Genomic DNA, 23,278 nt, shown 5'->3' with positions numbered 1-23,278 from the left:
TTGCCATTTCTCTCCCTTTTAGATCATTCCCCCCCCCTCCCCCGTTGCAGGATTCATCTGCCTTGATTTCAGCTGTTCTAGGAACAGGCTACCATCTGCCTGACCCAGGCAGTGTTTGGTTTGCACACGGTCAGTCTACACTGAGGCTGACTCCCATCAGGCCGCTGCAGGAGGCTGGGTCCCCAGGCCACCGCCTTGATGGTGGTCTGGTCCCCAGGGATTAATGGCTCCCTGTGGTCATCCACAAAACCTTACAGTGGTCCCATTTCATATGCCTGCCTCCCCTGCCAGCCTGGGCTTAGGTCCTCAGCTGGGTTGCCAACATCCTGGTGGGGTCTCCTGGTGGTGCTTGGCAGGAGTTTTGGTGGACCACTCTTCAGCTCATTTGTTCACACCTCAGTAGGGCCGGTGATGCCAATACCCTAAGTCCCAACTTCAAAAGGCTCAGGAGTTCAGACAAACCCCACTCCAAAACCAGTTCTAGTGGGTGCTGGGGCAGAGCAGGTGGGCTTTATTGAATGCGTATCACCTAAAAGATCAAGAGGCTTGTACAGCCAGCAAGGCCGGAGAGCCTGGTGGTTAAGGGGGAAGAGAGCTGTCATCTGCAGAGGACTCAGAGGACATGCACTATTGATCCACATCCCCAACAATAAGGGAATGTAAATATGAGTGTCCCCATCTTTGTGAAAGGAACTAAGGCGCAGAGACACTGAGTGACGTGTCTTGCTGTCCTGAGTTTATCTTGCTGACGTTACTGAGAGCACTTAGGCGATTTGATCGCTGTGTGTGGGACACAGGTTTGAGGGGCAGGGCCACCGGCAAGGGCTTTGGAGGCAGTGGGGACCCCGTTGGAATCCTGCCCCTCCTGTTCTGTGGAAGGACCTGGGTCACATTGACTTGTCTCCATCCAAGCCTAGGTGACATGGAGGAAGTGCCTGTGTCTAGGGCTTGTCATGAGGGGATGAAGGGGCTGAGCTGGGGGTGGCCCTGGTTCAGGACACGCCCATGAGTGTCAACTGTACCCTGTGACCTTGGGCAGGTCCCTTCCCATTAAGGGCCTCATGGCCTCATCTGTAAAATGGGAGGGTGGCTCTGACTCCCCCAGGGCCTGCAGCCTGGAGTGTTGGGGGTAGCAGGGGAAGAGGGCGGAGCAGCCTCTGCAGATGGAGCAGGTGGCCCAGGTGCCGCTGTCTGGCTGAGCCTCCAGGTGGGGGTCGTGGGGCATTCGCTGAGGCCCGAGGCCCCAGCCTCCACGCCACTGCTGGGGCCACGCTTCTGCTTGAACGTGGCCCTGAGGCTCCTGCTCCTCGGAGGCCGCCTCCTCTGCCCTGGGCTGTTCTGGTTCCTTCCGTGCTTCCTGTCCTCCCGGGTCTCCTCTCAGCCAGTCTGTCCTGACCAGGCACCTCCTGCTGACTGGGGCCCTGGACGCCCTTGGGAACAGGGTCCTCCCTGATTTCTCCTTCCTGTCTGTCCAGACCTGTCCTACCAACTGAGGATGGGCCAGACTTCCAGGGGGCGTTTGGTGAGCAGAGGCCAGCATGGCCAGCCCACTGGGGTGACAGCCATTGCTCAGGGTGGCAGGACCCACGGCACCTGCACCCCCAGGTAGCAGTGAAGGCCGGGCCACTGTGACCTCCTCCAAGAGGACAGTTTCTAAGAAGGGGACCCTGTCATCTCAGAGGCCAAGCAGCTGGGGAAATGTACAAAGGGCAGCGTGCGCGCACACACACACACACACACCCCGCGTGTACACAACATGGCCGCACACATCACATACGCTGCCCCTGCTCAAGCACAGGATCCCCACCCACCCACGAGTAGTTCGCAGACACACACCAGAGACCCCAAGCACAGTGCGCGGGTTCTGTCCTGCAGAGAGTGCCGGGCGGAGGGGTCCAGGCAGCTGACAAGGTCCCGGGCAGGGCGGGGCCTCAGGGAGGAGGGGCACCTCTGCTCTCCACAGGGGCGGCCTCCGCGCTGACTGAGGTTGGGCCCTCCAGGGCAGGGCGCCCCTCCATGTCCAGGCCTCTCTGGATTGTGAGACCCTGGTCTCTGGGGACTCCCCTTCCCTTTCTGCTGTCCGTGGGGGTCTCCCCACTCCACCTCCAGGACCTGGCCCAAGGCACAGCTCAACTTTCCTGCCCCAAGGCCTCTGTCACTTGTTACCCAGACCACACCCTTTCTCTGTCCTTGATGTGGGGGTGCAGAGGGACAAGCTCTGACCGTGGTTATCTACCTCCTACACACATCGGCGTCCCTGGGAGCGGTGGGAGCCCAGGGGGGTGATGTGTGACCGCGGCTCAGGGAGCAGTCAGGGAGAGCTTCCTGGTAGAGGCGGCACAGAGTGGAGACAGACTGGACTGCACGATGAACTCTGCTCGTCACAGTGGTGCCAGCCTCAGTGTGGACCAGAGCCAGCCAGCACCAGTGCACACTCCAGTTCGTCTGCAGACCTGCGGGCCGAGAGTGCACGCAGGTGCTGCAGTCCCTGAGATTTGAAGCCTGCTCCTCAGCCGCAGACTTCTGAGGCAAGCCCCTTCCTCCTGGCTATGTGCTTCCTACCTGCTGTGCCTTCTCACTTCCTCAGTCCCAGCCCTTCTCATTTCCCTCCGCCCAGCCTAAAGCCGAGTCCACTCCTGGCTCTGGTCAAATAGAGCAGGCACTGATTATGTGGTTGGGCCCTGAGTCACTCATTCTGTTCGCCTTTGAGGTACCTCTGTGTCCCTGGGTGCTCTTCTTGGTCACCTGGGGATCCGGGAGCCCTGACGAGCCCTTGCCTGACCCTGGGAGTTGCAGGAGCTGGAGTGGACAGGCTGCTTTGTGTCTGAGGGGTGGGTGGCCTGATGCCAGGAACAGGGATCCAAAAAGGCTTCCAGACCCTGGGACACACTGTCTCCCACTGAGCAAGAGCTGCTTCTCGGCGAGCCCACTCCAGCACAAGGAGGCCGTGGATTCTACAAGAGGTCTCCTTCCAATTCAGCTCAGAGGCACTGTGTCCCCAAAGCCACCTGCGCCATTTTCACTGAACCAAGAAAAGTCGACGTTTCCCCCAAGGGGCGCTGAAGCACCTGGTGACCACTTGGGCTGACGGGCCTGGGCGCTGAGTCGAAGCTGGGTGTGACCGTTCACTGCCGACTCCTCCCTGGTGCTTCAACAGCTAAGCCACCAAGAGCAAGCCCCGAGAGCGCTCGGGATAGTAAGTTTCTGTGTGTGTTGACAAGTACCTTTAAAACTGGAGTGTCAGGGTTGGGGCTTGAGCTCAGTGGCAGAGCGCTTGCCTAGCATGCGCAAGGCCCTGAGTTCGGTCCTTGGCCCTGAAAAAAAAAAAAAAAAAGAAAGAAAAAACCAAAACAAAACAAAAACTGGACTGTCGCTGGGTGCAGTGGTGCACGCCTGTGATCTCAGTGACTTGGGAGCCTGAGGCAGGAGGGTCTTGAGGCCAAAGCTGCCCCAGCAACTTAGTGAGGCCCTAGGCAACTCAGTGAGACCCTGTCTCTAAATAAAATATAAAAAGGGCTGGGGATGTGGCTCAGTGGTTAAGTGTCCCTGGAGTCAATCCCCAGTACAAACAAAAAAACTGGACTGTCAACTGCTTTAATAAAACTTGTTAATTGGGGGAACGTGCAATAGAACCAGCGTGTTTTCAGTCTCTTAGCTTGATTTCCCTCACTGGGTCTTTCAGTGAGTGCTGGGTTCTCCCTGGCCTGTCCTGGGAAGGGATGGGGGTGGTGATCCCTCCCTGGGTGGACAGTGAGGTTGGGCAAGCCGTGCACAGTCGCCATGACCAGGGAGGGCCTGAGCCAATGCTGGCTATCTTTGCAGCGTGGGGCGGTGTGGGCAGGGCCTGCGCCAGGACACACTCAGAAGCTGGGCCAGGCCTGTGGGTGTTTGCCTGTGGTCTGGGAATTCCAGCACGGCAAGGTTCTTAGGGTGACCTCTCCTTTGCTATTTCCCTGGAGTCCCCAACTCAAGTAAGGGCTCGCCAAGAGCTGGGACAGGTGATGAGGCTCAGAGGCAGGAGTGCGGTGGCTGTGAGCATCATGCTCGGAATCTCTTTTTCAGATTGGATCCCCTGCCTGGTCCCCGCAATCCCACCAGACCCACTCATCTCAGGACAATGGCAGCAATTCAAGACCCGTCCTTTATGCCTATAGGTCACATGATACAGGCTTGTCTCTCTACCCCTCCGAGCCTGTTTCCCTGAGTTAAAACGAGGTTAAAAGTGTTTGACACTTATCAAGGTTGTTGTATCAAACAAGATCATATTTGTACCTGTAAAGCACCATTCACTCTATGGGATGGTTACCTGGGCCTCAGTTTCTCCGAATGTGAAATGGGTAGAAGAACTGTGTTCCCTTTCTTTGAAGCACTCTGGTGAGACACTCATGGGGAAGGACCATGAGAGGGGAAGCCCTGTGGTGACCGGGGCTCTGGGCAGTCTCCTCAGGGACGGAACCACAGCTTTGCACTCCAGGCTGTCTGGCCGGCAGCCAGGCGAGGGCAGAAGCAGTTACTACATTGGCTCCCAGAGTTGGTCAACTGCCTCCTTGGAAGACTGAGCTGCCCTTTGACCACCCCCAGCCCCTGGCCTGAGTCGCCCTGAGGTAGGTGACATCAGGGGCAGGCGGGTTCTTTGCTCAGAGGGGACACCACCAGGGATTTGTCTCTCATGGCTCGAGGCTGGAAGCTGAGATCCGGTGCCAGCACCCTCAGGCTCCGGTGAGGGCTCCCTTGGCATGGCGTGTATCCACTAGGCGCCGTAACTGGGGTGCTACGCTAGATTGTGTGCCCTCCAAATTCATACGTTGGAATCATAACCCTGGAAATTGCTATTTGGAGGTGGCGTTTGGAAGAAGTGATTCGGTCACTAGGATGGCACCCTCAGGAGGAGGGTGAGTGCCCTTATAAAGGACCCCAGAGAACTCTCACCTTCTTTCTCCTTATGAGGACGCAATGACAAGGTGGCAGTTTGCAGCTGGGGGCCTCCCCAGAGCCTGAGCATGCTGGCACCTGATCCCAGCTTCCAGCCTCCAGGACGGTGAGAAGAAAATTCCTGTTGTTCATTAGTAAATGGATGCAATGCTTTTAGGGGACCACAACATGTTTTCTCTTAAAAATCAGAATTAAAAAATGCACTTCGGGCTGGGGAGATAGCTCAGTTGGTAGAGTGCTCGCCTTGCAAGCACAAGGCCCTAGGTTCAATCCCCAGCACTACCAAAAAAAAAAAAAAAAAAAAAAATGCACTCCTATGCCAGGCATGGTGGCACCTATAATCCTGGAGACTTGGAGGCTGAGGCCACCCTGGGCAACTTAGCCAGACTGTCTCAAAAAAATGTTTTTAAGGGCTGAGTACATGAATACAGCACAGTGGATCCCAGCATGGAGCATACCCACAAGACAGTAGGTTAAAAAAAAACCTAGAAGTTACAGCTCAGTAGAAGGAGGGAACTGGGCAAGGATAAGGGGAAGTGCCGGGACTGCGTTCCAGCAAATCAGGGTCCACGCTTTTATGATTATGCCAGAATGTATACTAATGTCATACAGAACTAAAGAGAATTAAAAATAAGTCAATAAAAGGGGCTGGGGACACAGCTCAGTGGCACTGCACTTCTCTGGCATGTTCCATCACCAGTACAAACAAACAAAAACCTTCTGGGTTAAAGAACACATTCTGATAAATAATATCAATATATTTTTCTTTCTACCAACAGAGTCATAAAATCTAAATCTAATTTTTATACTTTTTTTTTTTGTAACCGAGGAAGGGGCCTCTGGAGGCCAAGGTGCCTAGGGCCCACGAGGTCATAGGCTGCCCTGCTCCCCGGCACGTTCTGTCCCACAGTCCTGCAAGTGGAGGAAGGCGGCCTCGTGGCCTGCTGTTCCCAGTCATTTGTTTGACTTGTGACAGTTTTGTCATTGTGCTGTGTTCCTGGAGAGGCGGATGGCAGCTCCCAGCCATCGTCTCCCTTACCCGACCCAAGGTATGACACACCAAAATGAAGTGCCCCCTCCGGTCTTCCTGTAGACCCAGTACGGGCAAGGAGAGGGGCTCCTAAGGCCAGGGTTGGGAAGGTTTTGGTGGGTCGCGTGTCCTGTTTTAGCATGCAGTTTGAAGACGCTTTTAGGCAAATTGGATATTGGCTCAGGCTTGAAATGCTCCCCTGTGAAGGTCTACCTCACTTCATACCCACCTGGGAGCCTCTGGCCTGGAGGGAACCGAAATCCAACAGGACATGTCACACTTATTATGATGGATGTTTTTATGTAATAGCACCAGACTGCCATAGCGCTCCATCTGCCCACCCCTCCTCAAGAAGTCCCTCATGAGTTATTTCCTCTTGGCCCTGCTCTCCCCAAGTGCAGAGGGAAGCCCAGTGGCCTGTCCAGGCAGTCTCGGCAGGCAGCTGTCTGCTGGTTGACCGGCTGGCTCCCTGGGGTGTGCTCTACAGGGGACAGGGAGGGGAGGGGCAGGCGGACTTTCTGGGCTGGTGGAAAGGGCACTTGGCTCTCACACTGTCTAGCCTTTGGCTCGTCTGTGAAACAGGCGTCAAAGCCCTATGTCTGGTCAGGGATGCAGCTCAGCAGTTGAGCTCTTGTTCAGCATGCACAAGTCCTGGGTTCCAACAAAACAAACAAGCAAACATCAACACCCATACCACCTACTTCGCTGGACCAACTGAGACAGTGAGTGTCCTCAGGCTCTGAAACCCCTGGGGCCATTCACTAAGGCCTTGCCTCTTCTTCCCTTTGCACCCTTTGTACTGTTCCATCCCTTCCCTTCTTTATTTATTTATTTATTTTTTTGGGACTGGAGATTGAACCCAGGGGCACTTAACCACTGAGCCACATCCCCAACCCTTTTTGACTTTTTATTTAGAGACAGGGTCTTGTTAAATTGCTTAGTGCCTTGCTAAATTGCTGAGGTCGGCTTTGAACTTGTGATCCTCCTGCCTCAGGCTTCTGAGCTACTGAGATTATTGGTGTGTGCCACTGTGCCCAGCTTGGTTCTTATTTTATGGTACTGGGGATTAAACTCAGGGCCCCTTACCACTGAGCTACATCTCCTTTCCTTCTTATTTTTGCTTTTTTTGTGGCGCTGGGGATTGAACCTAGGGCCTTGTGCTTAAGAGGCAAGCACTTTACTAAGTGAGCTGTATCTTCAGCCCTTTATTTTTTATTTTGAGACAAGGTTTTGCTAAGTTGCTCAGAACCTTCCTAAATTGTTGAGGCTGGGTTTGAACTTCTGATCCTCCTGTCTCAGCTTCCTGAGTCACTGGGATTATTGGCGTGCACCCCACATCTGGCTGCCTAGATTCTTAAAAGGCCTTTATAGGTCTTATAGTGTGTGTGTGCGTGTGTGTGTGTTTTCTAGCTTATTCACCCAAAATAAAGTTTTCTCCTCCCCACTTCCTATAGACCTAGTATATATATAACCCATTCTTAAAACAGAGAACACACGTCAGCAGAGATGGGGGTGAAATGCAGAATGAACCATTTATAATTTGGAGGCTGGGTTTCATAGGAACCAGTAATTCAGAACCTTCTGAGGCGGGACTACATTACACATGTCTTCCTATTGGGGATTGGGGAAATAGCTCAGTTGGTTGAGTGCTTACCTCCCATGCATAAGGCCCTGGGTTCAATCCCTGGTACCATTAAAAAAAAAAAAAAAAAAAGAAAAAAAGAGAAGTCCTCCTGTTTGGATGAACTAGTTGGTAGGACCTCTTCTTCTTACCCTCTTTGCTACCTTCAAGAACTTTTCATTTTGAGCTCCAATCTCTGCTCTTACTCTTTTGCATTTTGTTGAAGAGAAGGAAAGGAAAGAAGGAAGAAGGAAGGAAGGAAAGAAAGAAGGAAGGAAGGAAGGAAGGAAGGAAGAAGCAAATTTATTTGACAAATATCTCAATTGTGCAATTAAAATGTTATTTCCCAGTCAGGCACAGTGGCACAGGCTTGTAAACCCAGCAGCTTGGGAGGCTGAGGCAGGAGGATTCCAAGTTCAAGGCCAGGCTCAGAAACTTAGCAAGACCCTATCTCAAAGATAAAAAAATAAAAAAAAATAAAAATAAAAAATAGGGGCTGGGGATATAGCTCAGTTGGCAGAGTGCTTGCCTTGCAAGCACGAGGCCCTGGGTTCAATCCCTGAAAAAAAAAAAAAAAGAAAGTCATTTTCCTGTACTTAATCTGTATACTTCTGGCTGTTCGCATGCAGTTCACAGAAGGGTAGGACTCACAGGCAAGAACCAGATCTCACCATGTCCTCCCCAGGCTCAGGTCAGGGGAAGACAAAGGGGCAGATGCTCTGGTCATCACCAGAGGAGCTGGAAGACTGGCAGTTTCCAGCCAGGAAGAAGCCACAGGAGCTGTTACCAGCGGGTAGGGTCCCCATAGGAGAGACCGTGCAAACCAAGGGACATGTCATCAAGGGAACAGAAATCCTTCTGGGAGCCTTTGATGAAGGACTCATTTGACCCACGGGTGCTGGACAACCATTTGCTGTGGACTTTTGGAAGCTGCTTGGCCCAAGTCTCAGGTTCTTAAAACTAGTCATTGCCAAATGCCCCCGGGACACTTCCTGGGAAGGGGCAGATTCCAGGAGTAGCTGAATAGGCAGCAGGCCAAAGCTGGCGTGCGAAGGCCACCACCTCCAGGGAAGGCTATCGCTGTGGACAGCGCCCAGCTTTGGGGGCAAGGGCTCCGCCCATGTTCTTCTGGACCAACTCCTTCCTGACCGTCCCCAGACCCCTGAACCTGGCCTTGCTCTTCACGTTGGCCATGCTGTGGCGATTCTTCTCCTTAGCTCACTGCCTGGACAGACTGCCTTTGCTGAACACACAAAGAGCACAGATTCAGGGCATTTTTGGGTTTTTGTAGTGTTTATTTTTTTTTTAAACCCACTTGTAGTTTGGGTTCAGCTGAAAAGCAGGACATACAGACGGAGGTGGGGCGGTGGCGCGAGCAGGTTTCCACCGCAGCTCTGGTGGGCAGCCCCAGGCCCTGCTCCAGGGAGGTAGGTCCTGTTGTCTGGCCCCCGGCTGGCTCAGGTAAGGTGGCCAGCCTCCGGTGCGAGTGTCCCGAGTGTCCCCAGCTGTTTTCGCTCTGATCTGCATCTTCAAAGACCCCATCAGAGGTTCCCCAACAGTGTGCCCGGCAGCTGAGGGACGCCACACCACGGCCAAGCCAAGCGTGTGGGACAAGGAACGCTGGCCGGCTTCTGATGCCAGATAACAGCCTGGGACTGGGCTTCCTGCAGGCCACTGTCTGGGGTGGCCCCAGGGGGCTGCTCCTCTTGGCAGCCGGGCTGTCTGGCCCGCCCCTTCAGCTGCCTGGGGCGTGATCTGCGGTTCAGTCCCTCCCCGTACACCCCTCAGAGAAAATAAAATAAAATAAAAATGAGAATAAATACCGACCGGGTCAACATTTACATTTACACAGATGGACAGGACGACCCCCAAACTATAAAGGTTTACAGACTGGTTAAGGAAGGACAGACAGACGAAGCTGGGTTTGGGGGTGCATGTTCCCTGTGGAGGACAGCGAGACTCCCGGCGTCCAGGGGAGGTTGGGAGCCCTACTGGGGTTGCGGTCCCAGAGCTCAGGCAAAGCCACCAGGCTGTGGGCAGCAGGAGGGTGACAAGCAGGCAGCCTGAGAGGAAAAGGGTGACAAACTCATCCTGACAGGTAGGGCGGGGACAAGGAGGATGGACATCAGATGACTGTACCGGTCCTCCTCCGTGCGCCAAGAACTGCGGGCGAGTGGGGAGCAGCAGCACAGGCCATGGTGACACCATGTCCAGTTCTGTCTCCCATCGAATACATTCAGAGGCCAACTGGATGTGACCTTCCTCCTGCAGTAGAGAGGAATCTGGCCTGGGAAGGTGCGGGGGGCCATGGAGCACCCACTTCTGCCTCCAGCCCCGGTCTGAGTAGTCTCCCATGGGAAGCTGCCCCAGACTCTTAAATTTTAGGCTTTGCTGTTGTTTCTTTAAAAAAAAAAAAATTGAAAATGTTTTCCTTCTAGGTCTGGAGAAGTAGCAGCAACCTGCATTTAGAAAAACAGCCGAACGTGTTATTCAGATTGGCCAGGAAGCGCTTTCAAGCAATGGAATACACTAGGCAAACGGGACGTCTAGAGCCACCGTGACACGACACGTAATTAAAAATATATTTATATATGTGTACATATTTATATCTCACTTCTTCACACTGCTCTTCCCGGCAAGGAGGGGCTGGCTCTGAGGCAAGACCCTGAAAGGCCTGTCAGAGGGACGCGCGTTAGGCCCATGGCGCCTGGGGTGCTGTCTCTGCTTCTGCAGGGACTCCGACCCCTCCTTCAGGAAGAGCTCCTCAGGGAGCCCCAGGGTGGACCTGCTTCCACTGCGACCTAGGCCCCCGCTCACGGCCTCTCTGGGCCCCTGCTTCTTTCTCAGCAGATGCACACACACACACACACACACACACACACACACACACACACACACACACACCCCACACCTGAGGGAAGCCATCTCAGCACAGGTGTGGCTCTCTGTGTTTGCAGGAGAGTAGCTGCTGGCTGGCTGAGGCTCCTGGACTCCAGACTCTGGAGAGCATGTGTTCCCTGGTGCCCTCTCTGAGCATCCCCAGATCAGCCCAGCTCTTCCCTCAAAGCCTCCTGTGGGGCTCCTGATGTCCCTGGGCCTAAGGGCTGGGCAGGAGACTGGGCAGTAAGAAGCAGCTTGAGAGAGCTTGGGAAGGACGGTGAGGGAAGAAGAGGGCAGGGGCCAGGGCCAGGGGAGCACAGGCCTCTTGGCAGAGGAAACCTAGGTCCCCCACTATTTGTTACCAACAGGCTCTTTTTGGGGACTAGCACAGGCTCCTATACTGGAGCCAGAAGGCAGATTTCAGTGGGTAAAGCAGGGAGAACTGGGTAACTTCTTCCAACCCACCCTGTCTGCCTTCCCAGACTCAGGAACAGTCAAAAGAAACCTCCTCCACCCTTCCCTTCCCACTCAATCTGATTTGAACCAGGAGGCGAGAAGGAGCCTCAGCCTGACGTAGGGCTTGGCCAGCTTCAATCAAGGGGCAGATTGGGATGCTGCTGGACGCTACTGGCATTTTCTGGGGACTTATCAAAATATGGGCTCCAAACCCATATTGACCTCGTCCTCCTCGCTAGCTATCAAAGATGAAAGCTATTCCTCTGGATGGGGGGCCTTCCAAGAAGCCCCAGCCTTGTTTCCAGCCTGAAAAGCTCCATCGTGCGGCCCCACTGGCAACTTGACTGTCCCTGTCATGATTGGATGAATTCTCCCTTCCTGACAGCCTGGGAGGGCTGGGCTTCTGGGTCTTTCTGGGGCTGAGGCGAGGGCAGCCTCCAGCCTGTGAGCCATACTTTCAAGTTCTGGAGAGGAAGGCAGCCCCCCACCTCACTCTCCCCCCCAGCAGGAGCCTGGGACAAGCTGTGCCGCTTGGTTTGTTTGCCATCCCTGTTCTTGACCACTTCCACTACAAGGCACCCCTCCCTGCCCCCGCCCCTGCCCCAGGCCAGGACTGGGTCTAACTCAGTCCAGGGGCGACAGTATTGGCCCTTTGAGAGAGACAGCCAGAGGAACGGAGAGCAGAGGAGCTGCAGGCCAGGGGCTGAGGAACAGAGGATTCCAGCGGGGACCCCCGCCGGGGCAGAAGTTTCCAATTACCCTAATTGGCTACTGGCAAGCTGTTTGTGGCTAGAATCCTTCGAGAGGGGGCCGGGTTTGATCTCCAGCTAATCAGGGGGTCCTCGCGGGCTGACTGTGTGATCACATCGAGGGCATTTTCATTGAGAGGAGAGACTTCAAAGCAACCGACTTTTGAAAAATAAAACACAATAAAATAAAAGGGTGCGGGCTGAGCTGCAGGCTCCAGCCCCGCTCCCCGCTGCCGACCCCCTAGGCCTGGGGCTGGGGCTGCAGGCGGAGGAGCTGAAGTTGGGAGGGTGGAGCGTGAAGGTTAGAGGAAAGTACCGCCCCCAGCTCCACCAGGCTGACAAAGGCCCGCGGTGATGGGCGGCTGGTGGGGACCGTGCCTGCCTTTGTCCTCCCGGACATCTGCTACATGTCCCTGCTGCCAGTTGGCGACTGCGGCTGACAGCACGCAGGAACAATGCGAGCCCGACTCGACCCACTTTTTCAGCCTTCTGAGGTCCTTTCTGACCCACGCGGTGTCCTGGTGTGCAAGGCTGCTGGAGACTCTTGAGGAGTGGCAGAGACAAGACCCCCGCCAAAAAGCTGGGCGGGGGATGGGTGAGGTGGCAGGGGGTGGGAGGGGCAGGAGAGAGGATGGGCGAGGGCCAGGCCACCATGAAAAAGAAACATGCTTCCCTTATTGGTGTGAGCTGTGGCATGCTCGGGTGGGAGAGGGACCTGTGGGGGAGGGTCCTCTCAGGGATCTGATCCTTCCCCTGCTGGTTCCAGACTGGCCACGACTCTGCCTGCCTTCCTGCCCATTTCTGTCTCCCGCCAGGGCCACCCCTGTCCTCCCGCCTGTCCATCTGGCCCTGTGCACCAGGGCCCCAGCTGCCCGTGGGCTGCCCGCCAGGCCCCCTGGCTGTCAGGCTGTCAGTTTCTGGATGGTTCTGTTGTAGTACTGTGTAATGGGGGGTGTCAGAGGGTTCCAGCTGTTGGCATGGAGCTCGATGACCTCTAGGAGCAGTGACCGGGTCAGCATGGACTCCGAGGGGCATAGCATCTTGTCTCGGGCGCTGGCCAGGAGCTCTGTCATCATCTCAGGCAGCTGTTCTTCCAGCAGCCGGCCTGTACTCTGCAGCTGTGGGCAGAGAAGTGGCAGTTAGGACAGGGTTTGGGATGCCCTGTACCCCCCAGCCTTGGTTAGGCGGGCTGGGGGCAGGGATTAGAAATAGCTGGGTAGTCTTAGGGACGTGCAGGCCCAGGAGGGAACTGGGACATCTCCAAATGGGAGCTCTCCCATTTAACATCCACCTGCAAGCAGGAACAAGAGGAATCAAAACACGGCCTGCTGCCAGCCCGGAAGAGCACTTTTCAGTAACACACCTCTTTCCCCCTTCACCTAAGAAGCTCCCCTCCTACAGGAAGCCTTCCCTGACTGCAACCACAGCTTCGAGTGGCCCCGTGACCTGATCCCTTAGGTGATCAGGTGGCATGTGTTCAGATCCACTTGGTGGTGTCTCTTTGGAAAAGAGCTTAGTCATTATTAGCTGCCCGTGTCTACATGGAACCTGAGAGCACGTGGTAGCCCGTTTCTCTTTCCCTTTCTCTCCTGTCCCCATCTCACCTCCCAGCTTTAGAACCAATCTCTGTCTGCACTTGTGACAAAGGGGAGAGAGAAACATGAACTGGGATAGGTCCTGCAGTCTTGAAAAGCAGCCCTGCTATAATCTCAGTCCCCAACGCCACCCTGCCCAGCCTTGAACTGTCCATGGTCAAGGCTCTGCCTTCCTCACAAAGCCACCCTTGACCTCTTGGTCCCTCCCTACCTGACTCCCTGAGTTGTTAGGGATGTGTACTCTGCGCTCACAACTAGTCCCTCCACTGTGTGCGTCCATCCCCAACCAGCCCAGGAGCCGCCTGAGGGTGAGGACTCCGCCTTCTTCCCCAGTCTCCCAGGTACCAGGTAGGTGCCCATCTGGAATTCGACACACGAACTGTCCTGTGGACTGTCTTGGCTTCTGGCACCTCCGGCTGCTGAGCTCCTTGGGTGTGGCAGAGCCTCCTGAGAGGCGTGCTCACGAGTGCTGCCAGGCTGGGGCCTCACCCTAGAAGCCCCTCCTCCCGGGCTCCACTCTGAGTAACTCTGGGCTACTTGCAGAAGGCCGAGATCCACCCCAGGGATAGGACTGGAGGCAAACTCCAAAGGAAGATCCCAGAGGAAGCCTTTCAGTGGGCAGTGGCCACACCTGGAGTGGCGCCTCCCAAGGTGGCTGAGCCAACATGGGGGATTCAGCATGAGGCACCTCCTCCTGCCCCACGCCACCAAAGCAAAGGGAGATACTTGAAGGCAGCGGGTTGTGTGGAGCTCCTTCAGTCATCAGTGTGGCACGCCTGAATCAAGGAGCAGGTGGTCATGGGAGCAGGGGAAAGTGGGCAATGCCAGCCCTCTGTCTGCCTCTCTAGAGAGCCAGGCTCTATCCTGCAGCTGGCTGTTCTCACCATCCGCACGTACGTGGCTCAGGATGGACAGCTCTGGGTGCAGAAAGCCCATTCGCTCATGAAGTCACCCCCACCAGCCCTGCTCAACAAGCATTTCCCCTCGACCAGTGGATGCACCAGTGACCTCGTACCCCCAGCCCAACTGCGAGGCGTGACGTTGGGACATGCAAGCCCCACTGCTTACCTCCATGGAGCAGCAGAGGACGGCATCCTCCTTCACGTCCTGAGACTGCAAGAGCTGTGAGGGAGACAGCGGAGAGGGGACCACTCAGGTGGCACGTTGGCTGCCAGCCACTGCAGCCAGGTTGCCCGACCTAGCTCATACCGACCCAGTCCTCATGTAACTGGTGACAACGTCTCTAAGGGGCAGGCTGGAGTGAGAGCCCACAAAAATCAGAAGACGGAAAGAAAAGGGGACTGGGAAGCAGTGACTTCTCTGCTAGGCTTGAGCAGGTGGAGGAGGCGGTCACCATGCAGTGGAGCCTGGGCCAGGTCAGGATGCTGCGAGGAGAGGCCCTCACAGAGAAAGGCCTGGGGACACCCAGTGTGCTGGGACCATCCACTGTTAACAGCTGGGCAGTGGAAATTCTCAGGGAAATGAAATTAGCTTTCAGATGTCCTATCAGTGGCTCCCCCGGGGTGTGAGGAAGCTTGACCACAGGGTCAGAAGCCCCGGGCCTGGCCCTGCAGGACGCGCAGGAATCAAGCCCTGTTCTCCTCTGGTTCAACACTGCAAACGGCCACAGTCAAGGCTGCATGGACTTACCCAGAGACACCCAGGCCACAGCCAGGCTACTCAGTGCTCAGGCTGGCCACAGTGCTGGCCAGGGTTCCCTCTGCCTACCTGGCTTTCTCTCAATCTTTCTCATTTAAAATTGAGATACAGTTCATATAACAAAAAATGCACCCTTGAAAAGCAATAATTCTGTGGGTTTTAGGATGTTCAGAGTTATGCAACCACGGCCACTATTTAAGTCCAGAAGACTTTAATCGTTCCAAAAAGCAATCTGTACCCATTAGTAGGCATCCCCCTTTCCCACCTCCTTCCAGCCCTCAATAACGCCTAGTCTACTTTCTGTCTATGCTGGATAGTTTCTAGAAACAAAATCATACAATTCGTGGTCTTTTTTGACCAATTTCTTCCACTAAATGTGCTATTTTCAGAGTTCCTCCATGTTTGTAGCACGTCCACATTTCCAACTCTGGACGTCCACACTCTGGTTCCCAGGAATTCTCAGCTACCCACAGCCACAGACTTCACTCCCTGACCCCATTCAGGGCTCTGCCCAAACATCCCCGCTCAGCCAGGCCGTCCCCGCGCAGGACCACCCCCTCGCCTTCCTCTTACTCCTCTTTGTGGCTCAACACACGTCCACTTGTTTGCCCGTCAACTCTCTCCGTGAGAAGGGAAGCTCCACCAGGGCAGGGCCTTTGCTGTCCACTGCTGTCCCAGAACCTGGCACCGTGCCTGGTGCCGAGTAAGTACTTGGTAAACATTTGCTAACAAACACACTTTGGGAGCCAAGGAGATGGCCTGTCCAGCTGCCAGAGTCTGCAAGAGGGATGGATGGAGCCCTGGAAGCAGAGGGTCTGCAAGGCACCATCCTGGGAAAGGTGGACCTGAGGGGCACATGGGTACTCCCACCCCACACACCTCTCTTGTCAGAGGGGCTATCACACGAAATTACAATTGATGTTTCGGCAAACACACAATGCACGTGGAGATATGAGCTCTAGAGCTTTGTCGATGGCAACTTGGTGACGATGATCACCACCATGTGCTCACATCCTCCGACCCTGCCATGTGACTTCTAGGATTTTCTCCTGCACACGTACCCTGCACATGCTCTATGACCCCCACACACTACCTGCCACACTACTATTAGAGCCAAAGACAGAAAGTAACTTGAATGTCCAGGTACATCTGCACACCATGGCACACGGCTGTCCCTTCCTTTCACACTGGTGCCTGCTTTTGGAGTTTCCTTATCTCCAGCCCCAGGACTGCAGATTCTGAAGAGAGACTTCCAACTAGCCAGTGCCGGGGGTGGGGGGACTCAGGGACTGCCCAGAGAAGGTCTCCCTTATCTGGAGGACTCAGGGGACCAGAGTGGAGCCTGGGAAGCAGGTTCTGGAAGAAGTTGGGGTGGGGCTCACATTGCAGCCGTCCTCCCTGAGTCACCTGGGCCTGCACCCACCTAGCCCTCTCTGGCAGGGGCTGACCCCAATGCCTGGTGGGAGGGGGTCCTGTGACAGTCAGGGGTGGGACTGGAGGGAAGGTGGGCCTGGCCCCACTTCCTCCCCAGGGAAGGCATGGACCAGCGTAGACTCTGCCGTCTCTGCAACTGCCTGCTATGGTGAATTTCTCTCATACTTTTCCTCTGGTGCGTAGAAGGAGAAAAGTCCTTAAAATAAAAGTTGCTGGTAAAAATCACAAGAAAGGGGGAAGGCGAGGTATCTGGGGGAGGGAACTCTTGACACAGAGTGGGTGGCAGCGGCTGGGGGAGCAGAGGAGAGCCTGGAGCTGTCGGGAAGGTGGGAAGGTAGGCTCAGGATGCGCCTGAGTGCCGGCTGGCAGTTGGCAGCTGCTCAATCGGGCTTCTCATGGTGAGTGGAGGTGCTCCTGGGCTGTCCTGAGATGCGCCTCTGAGGGGTCTCGTACCTCCTGGGGCCCTGCCAGATTCTGAGGTGTAGGGACAAGTGAAGGAGCATTATGGGAAATTCCTCAAAGAGCCAGTGCTTGACGAGCAGTCAACATAGTCAAATGTGGTTGCCTTTCCTTCTGGAAAAGGGCCCTTCGGGCTTCTGTCAGCTCTGCATGGAAAGCCTCAAGCAGCCTCGAGGTTCTGTCAGCGGAGCTCTGCCCTGATGAGCCCGTGTCTGGCTCCCCGTTTCTGCTACTGCCCGGGGCCTGCTGCCTTCTGCTCCGCCATGACTTGACTGAAGAAGCTCCTCTGTGTTCCATATTCTTATTTGTTCTCTTCTCTTCCCCTCTTTTTGGTGACTGTGTCATGTCCCCTCTGCAGCACCAAAGTTCCCACAGGCATGCTTCTGGGGGCCACTGCCCTTGCTGTCTCCCTGGCAGGGCTCTGGGTCTCTGACTGCCAGGGCAGGGGACAGCCTCCCAAGGACTCTCAAGTGGAGCTGTGGGCAGGTCCCCTGCTCCAGTCTTATCTCTTCCTTGGTTGTTTGGGAAAGAAAGCCTGTATGAAGCCAAGAATCACACGGTGTGCCGGGCCCTGCTGGGCCTTCTCAAGGAAGTCAGGAGTGCTGGGAGTTTTCTGTTTTTCTTTTACTCCACAGATGCCGGAATGCAGAGAGTACATGAAGGCAGCCTTGGCTGCAGACCCTGTCTTGCCTTCCCCTCAAAAGCAGACCTGGCCTCTCAATGCCACCCCTCGAGAGTAGACTCAGACCCTAGGGCTGATGGGAGTGTGGAGGGTGGCTTCTCCATCCTCCCTGACCACTGAGGGAATTTTGCTGACCCTGGGTACACAGCCAGGAAGTCCCCCTGGCTGCTCTTTGTTAAAACAAGAGGCTGGCCTGCTTTCCCCAGGGAGTCTGATACAGCACCACAGGGGCTAGCTCCAGGACCCCTTTCAGTGCCCCTCAGGCTCAACAGCTCTGGCTTCCCAGTGGCTTCCCAGGACTCCCTGCTGCACTTGCCCTTTGTGGGCATCATTTCAAGGGCGGGACCTTTCTGCTCTTCCATCCTGGTCCAAACTTCCTGTTCTGGGTTCTATTTCTTTTCCTAAGTGAATCCTTGCTGGTGTGTTGAGGGGACCAATAGTTCTGTCATTTATGGATGCTCTCCTTGAGATCTTCAGGAGATGATTGCTTGCTTTGAACTCAAACAGCTGTCTCACAGTGGCCTCTCAGGGCTGGGGGTGTAGCTAGTGGAAGAGAACTTGCCTAGCATGCACACGGCCCTGGGTTCCATCCCAGCGCCAGAAAAAAATTTAAAAAGTGGCTGCTTGAGCAGACATGGGACTCGCACATTAAGGCTCATGGCTGCATTATTGATCACAGCCTAAGAGTGCAGCCACCCGAGCGTGGGCGGATGGATGAATGAATAAACAAGCTTTCTGTCTATACAATAAAGTGTTATTCAGCCTTAAGAAGGAAGGGACACCTGACATTTGCTACCACTTGCATGAAACTTCACGACAGCATGCTCAACAAAAGAAGCCTGTCCCAGAGGGACAAACGCCTGAATGCTTCCACTTATATGAGGTATTTAGAAGAGTCAAGTTCATAGAACTAGAAAGTCCCTGGTGGCTGCCAGGGGCTGGGACGTTAGTGTTTAATGAGGATAGAGTTTCAGTTGGGGAAGATGAAAGAATTCTGGAGATGGACGGTGGAAATGGTTGCGTGCAGTGTGAACGGACTTAATGCCATAGAAGCACACACTTGAAAGTGGTTGAAATGGGCAAGTTTGTGCTTCACCACCGTAAGAAAATGGTTAGAAAAAACAAAAACAAAAACCCCGTGTGGTGGGATACACTTGTAATCCCCGCAACTTGGGGAGGTCGAGGCAGAGGGTCTGCAAGTTCAAGGCAACTGAGTGATGAGAAAATAAAAAAGATGGGTGATGTAGCTCAGAGGTAGAGCACCCCTGGGTTCAATCCTGAGGACCACCACTCTTGGGAAGAGGGCTGCGCCGATGGCTGCCCACTCAGGGGTCCAAAGGCATGGGGTGGAGGAGGGAGCCCCTCATCAGAGTATCTGGCACAAGAGGGATGTGGGCGGGCTGGGGCAGGCAAGCCACCCGCGCCCTTGCTTAGCAAAATGTGTTTTTTGGACGAGAATCCAAGGCGATTGTGCGAGCCCACACGGTGTTTGTTCGGAAGCGAAAGCATTCCTGTCCTATTGTCTCTGCCGGAGACTTGTTGTGGGCACACCCATCATATCCTCCCTCAGGGAGAAGCCAAGGTGATCTCGTTTGGGCTGTGGGAGGCCCGACAGCAACTAGGGAGAAAGAGCATCCTGAGTCCCCAGGGAAGGACCTTGGGGCACGGGCACACTGCCCAAGGCATGCCCAGGATGGAACCAGGCTGGCTGTTTGGGATGCCACCTGACAAGAAGGGAAAGGGGGTGCTGATGGGAGGACCCGTGGGCCTCCCCGCTGCAGATCACAACTCCTTGCCCTACCAGGGAAGAGTGTCAGTCCAAGGCACACTGGCCAGCCCTTCCTGACCACCAACAGCACATTCCGTGGCCCTGGTAGAACAGACATAGGCTGCCTAATGCTCTGCAACAAAAGCTCAGCTGGGGTCCTGCCTCCAGGAGCCTTGCTCCTTGGTGGGGGAGCAGGTGGGCTGGGGCACGCAAAGAAGGAGCAGGGACAGGGAGTTGACAGAGTGCCCGTGATTGGCAGCTTGGCTGAGGAACAAAGCCCACCAGAGTGCTCTGATGGGCTGTCTGGGTGGAAAGAAGGGCCAGGGTTTGGCAGGGCAAGTGGAAAGTGTGGAAGAAGTCAGGCCAGAGGAGAGAGAAAAAGGGAGAGCTGAGACGGGGAGCGGGAGGAAGCCAGAGTGAGGGGCTCAGACACTGAGAGCAGAGAGAAAGGAGAGGATGTGAGCTGGGGTGGGGATTGCACAGGGACACCCGTGTCTCAGGAGGGCCCTCAGGCAGCCAGGGCCCATCTCCCTGCATCTCTTCTGACACCAGAACTGCATCTACAGCCAAGTCTGTAGGTCAGCACAGGAACTGATGTTCACGGTCATGACCTTGAGCCTTCAAGAATAGGGTCAATTATGCCTGGTTCTTTGTTCAGAGAGGCAGGGAAGTAGATAATCTACCCAAGAAAGGTTATCATCAAAAAATGTGTAGCAGGCTTGGAGACAGAAGGCCTGTTACTCACCAAGAGTAACTCTGGGTGTGCCACTCACTCACCTTGTACCTCAATGTCCTCACCGAGAAGGGGGATAATTCTTGCCTAGAATTGTTTTGAGAGTCAACTGAGATAATACATGTGAAAGAGCTTTGAAAAGTGCAAAACCTGATCCGAATGCAAGCTGTTATTACTGCTATTACACCGCTAGCTTTATAGCCGTGTATCTTCCCTGCCGATCTCAACACACTTTGTATGCACCATCCTATTTACCCTCCTGACACTCTTGTGGAGACAGGCAAAGGCCACAGGCATTATTATCTCCACTTAATAGACAGAGAAACCGAGGCTCAGTAGTTAAGTCGCTTGCACAAGCCAGACAGACAGCAAGTCCAAGCAGAGCTAGAAGGAACCCAAGACTCCTGGGTCAGCATCCTCTTCCTTGGAGAGGGATTTTAATTTCTCCCAGATTAGCTTATTTTTAATTATTTTTCTGGTTGGAACTCATACTTCTCAATTCTGTTGACAATTATCACCTGGGTCTTCACAAAATTGAATTGATTTTATCTATCCTACGTCTGTGTTGGTGACCAACAACCCATCCATCCATACATCTATTTATCCATTCTTTTATCCATCTGTGCACTCACTCGCCCATCTGCCCATTCATCCACCCACCTACTCACGTACTCATCCATCCATCCATCCATCCATCCATCCATCCATCCATCCATCCAGCCAGCCAGCCAGCCAGCCACCCACTCACCTACATACCCATCCTTTCAACAACATTTATGGAACACCTACCATGTGCTAAACACGGTGTAAGTACAGGATTAGCAAGAATGAGGCATAATTCACAGTTAGTAGGGGGGATCCAGAGGCTTTTGCTAGCCATATGGGCTTGGAGCAGGGGATAGAGTGGTGGTGGGGAGCACTCCAGGAATATGTGCATAAGCTAAAAATGTGAGCAAACGGAGTGCCCTAGTGCACAAGGACTTAACGATTCCTAAAAATACACGGTACTGGGTCGGGGGGAGGAGAAGAAGGCCAGGGTCACATCCTGAAGGACTCCACAGTTTGGATTTTTTTTTTCCAGTATTGGGAATTGAACCCAGGGCATCGCACATACTAGGCAAGTGTTCTACCACTGAGCTACAACCCCAGTCCTTTTTATTATTTTGAGACAGTTTTTCACTAAGTTGCCCAGACTAGCCTTGAACTTGGCAATTCTACGCCTCATCCTCCTGAGTAGCTGGGATTACATACGTGTGTGCCACTGTGCCTGGCCTAACTTTGTATTTTATCCCAAAGGGCAGGAGAGTCATTGAATGATTTTAAATTGGAGGGCAACATGATAATATTTGCACTTTAGAAAGAACTTTTCTTGGGCTAGGGATGTGGCTCAGTGCTGAGGTGCTTGCCCTGCATGTGTGCTCCCTAATGCCAAAAAAAAAAAAAAAAAAAAAAAACCCAAAACAAAAAACCTTTCTTGGGGGACCAGTAGAATAGAGAAGGAAGTCTGTGGAAGGGAGGTATTGGAGAATCAAGCTGACCAAATTGTATTGTCGTATTGTTTGTATATACAAATGTGTAACAACAAATCCCACTACTATAAATAATGATAATGTGCTAATTTGAAAAAAGGAAAGAAAAGGAAAAATGGAGGGAAGCCCCCCAAACCAGCCAAACAATAAAGATCCTTTCTTACACAGAGTGGACGATAAAATGAGTGGGGAGAGTGCTTTGGGGACAGGAGGCAGGGACACCAGCGAGGAGGCCCTGGTGAAATCGTGGTGGCATGAGTCAAGGCAGGCACGGAGGGAGGAGCATGTGGGAGGCAGGGGAGAGCAGGGAACAGGCTGCGTGCAGAGGCCCCGTTGCCCAGGGCGTGGTTGACTGCACAATGGGGATGCCACCATGGTCGTGGGAAGGCAGTGAGTTCAGTTTTGGAAATCCTGGTCCCTGGGGATGGTCAGGGAGGATGATCAGTAGGATAGGAGAGTGGCCATGAGGTCCTCCGTGCCCAGGGTCAGTCAAGCATGGGTGTGAACGAGATGACCTGTGGAATACAGGCATGAGGAGAGGAGAGGACCGGGCCTCCAGCCCTGGAAACAGCAGAACACCTCAAGGGTGAGGGAAGAGGAGCGGCCCTGGAGGAGGAGGACAGCCAGAGAGCTAAGTCAAGCAGGAGGAAGTGGTATCATGGAGGCCAAGAGAGCTCCAGGAAGGACAAGGCCAAGGGCGTCAAATGCTACGAGAGGCACCTGAGATGAACAATGACCAAAGTCCCCTGGATTTGGTGATGAGAAGAGGGAGGGCGACCTTTGCCTGATGACTTCAGTGCATGGTGGGGGTCAGAAGTGCGGACGGAAGATACACTTTTGCTTTCTTTTCCTTTGGGTCTCTCTTTCTCTTTCCCTCCCTCCCTTCTTCCCTCCCTCCCTCCCTCCCTCCCTCCCTCCCTCCCTCCTTCCTTCCTTCCTTCCTTCCTTCCCTCCTTCCTTCCTTCCCTTCTTCCTTCCTTCCTTCCCTCCTTCCTTCCTTCCTCCCTAACTTGCCTGTGGAAGAGAAGGGTAGAATGCCAAGAGGAAGACACTGGCACAGGGTCAGTGGTCAGTGGGCTGCCCCTCCAGGCAGAAGAGTCTGAGGCCTGTTTAAATGGTCAGGTGGGAGGGCCAGAGCAGAGCCAGGAGAGGGGAGGATCAAGTACACGGATCAGTCTGAAATAAGAGCAGGATGTGACCCTCTGAGGTGGCCGGGGACTGTGATGTAGGTGCTCGAGAAGCTCAGGCTGCCCAGCCTGTGGGGGAAGCCATGAGGTTTGTGGTCTCACGCTCCCTTCCTGTCGTCCTTGCTCTGAGCCTGCCTGCACTGCAGGGACCCTCCACATGTCACTTTCCCACTAACAGGAGTCCTGATACAGTGGCTGGGCTTGGATGCCAAGGAAAGGCACAGTCCTGACTTGGACTGCTGTCCAGGCCTGTCCCTGCGACCTGGCTGCCAGCTTCCTACTAAGGCGAGCAGGCAGGCAGGCACCCTAACTGTGGACCAGGCGCCCCAGAGGGAATAATTAGCCTCTTTCCTGCAGAGCTTGCAAACTGCCCTGTTCAAAGTGGCAGCAGTAAATGTCACATGGGGGAATACTTCATCCCACAGCTGGCCCCAGGGAGTGGAAATGTAATCTGGGTCTCGGAGCACACACTGAATCCTTCTGCAGACACCAGAGCCAGAGGACAGGCCCACCACCCGAGCGGCTCCTCTGGGGGCTGTGCTCCGGGTCAGTGTCCCAGATCGG

General features: G+C 54.4%; 1 protein-coding gene across 5 annotated transcripts in view; it reads right to left on the bottom strand.

Moving 5' to 3' along the window:
• Positions 1–9,984: 9,984 nt before the first annotated feature.
• Positions 9,985–23,278, bottom strand: part of CTIF (cap binding complex dependent translation initiation factor) — a 283,887-nt gene continuing 270,593 nt past the window's right edge. For all 5 annotated transcript variants that reach the window (XM_079108994.1, XM_079108993.1, XM_079108995.1 and 2 more), the window contains 2 exons: positions 14,332–14,385; positions 9,985–12,786 (listed from right to left, as the gene is read on the bottom strand). In XM_079108994.1, coding sequence (XP_078965120.1) covers positions 12,571–12,786; positions 14,332–14,385 — 270 coding nt within the window. In that variant the 3' untranslated portion in view covers positions 9,985–12,570. The remainder of the gene's footprint in view (positions 12,787–14,331; positions 14,386–23,278) is intronic.

The sequence above is a fragment of the Sciurus vulgaris genome, assembly GCF_902686455.1.
Source record: "Sciurus vulgaris genome assembly, chromosome: 13".
In the NCBI taxonomy this organism is placed as follows: Eukaryota; Metazoa; Chordata; class Mammalia; order Rodentia; family Sciuridae; genus Sciurus; species Sciurus vulgaris.
This window is presented reverse-complemented; position numbering and strand designations above follow the sequence as displayed.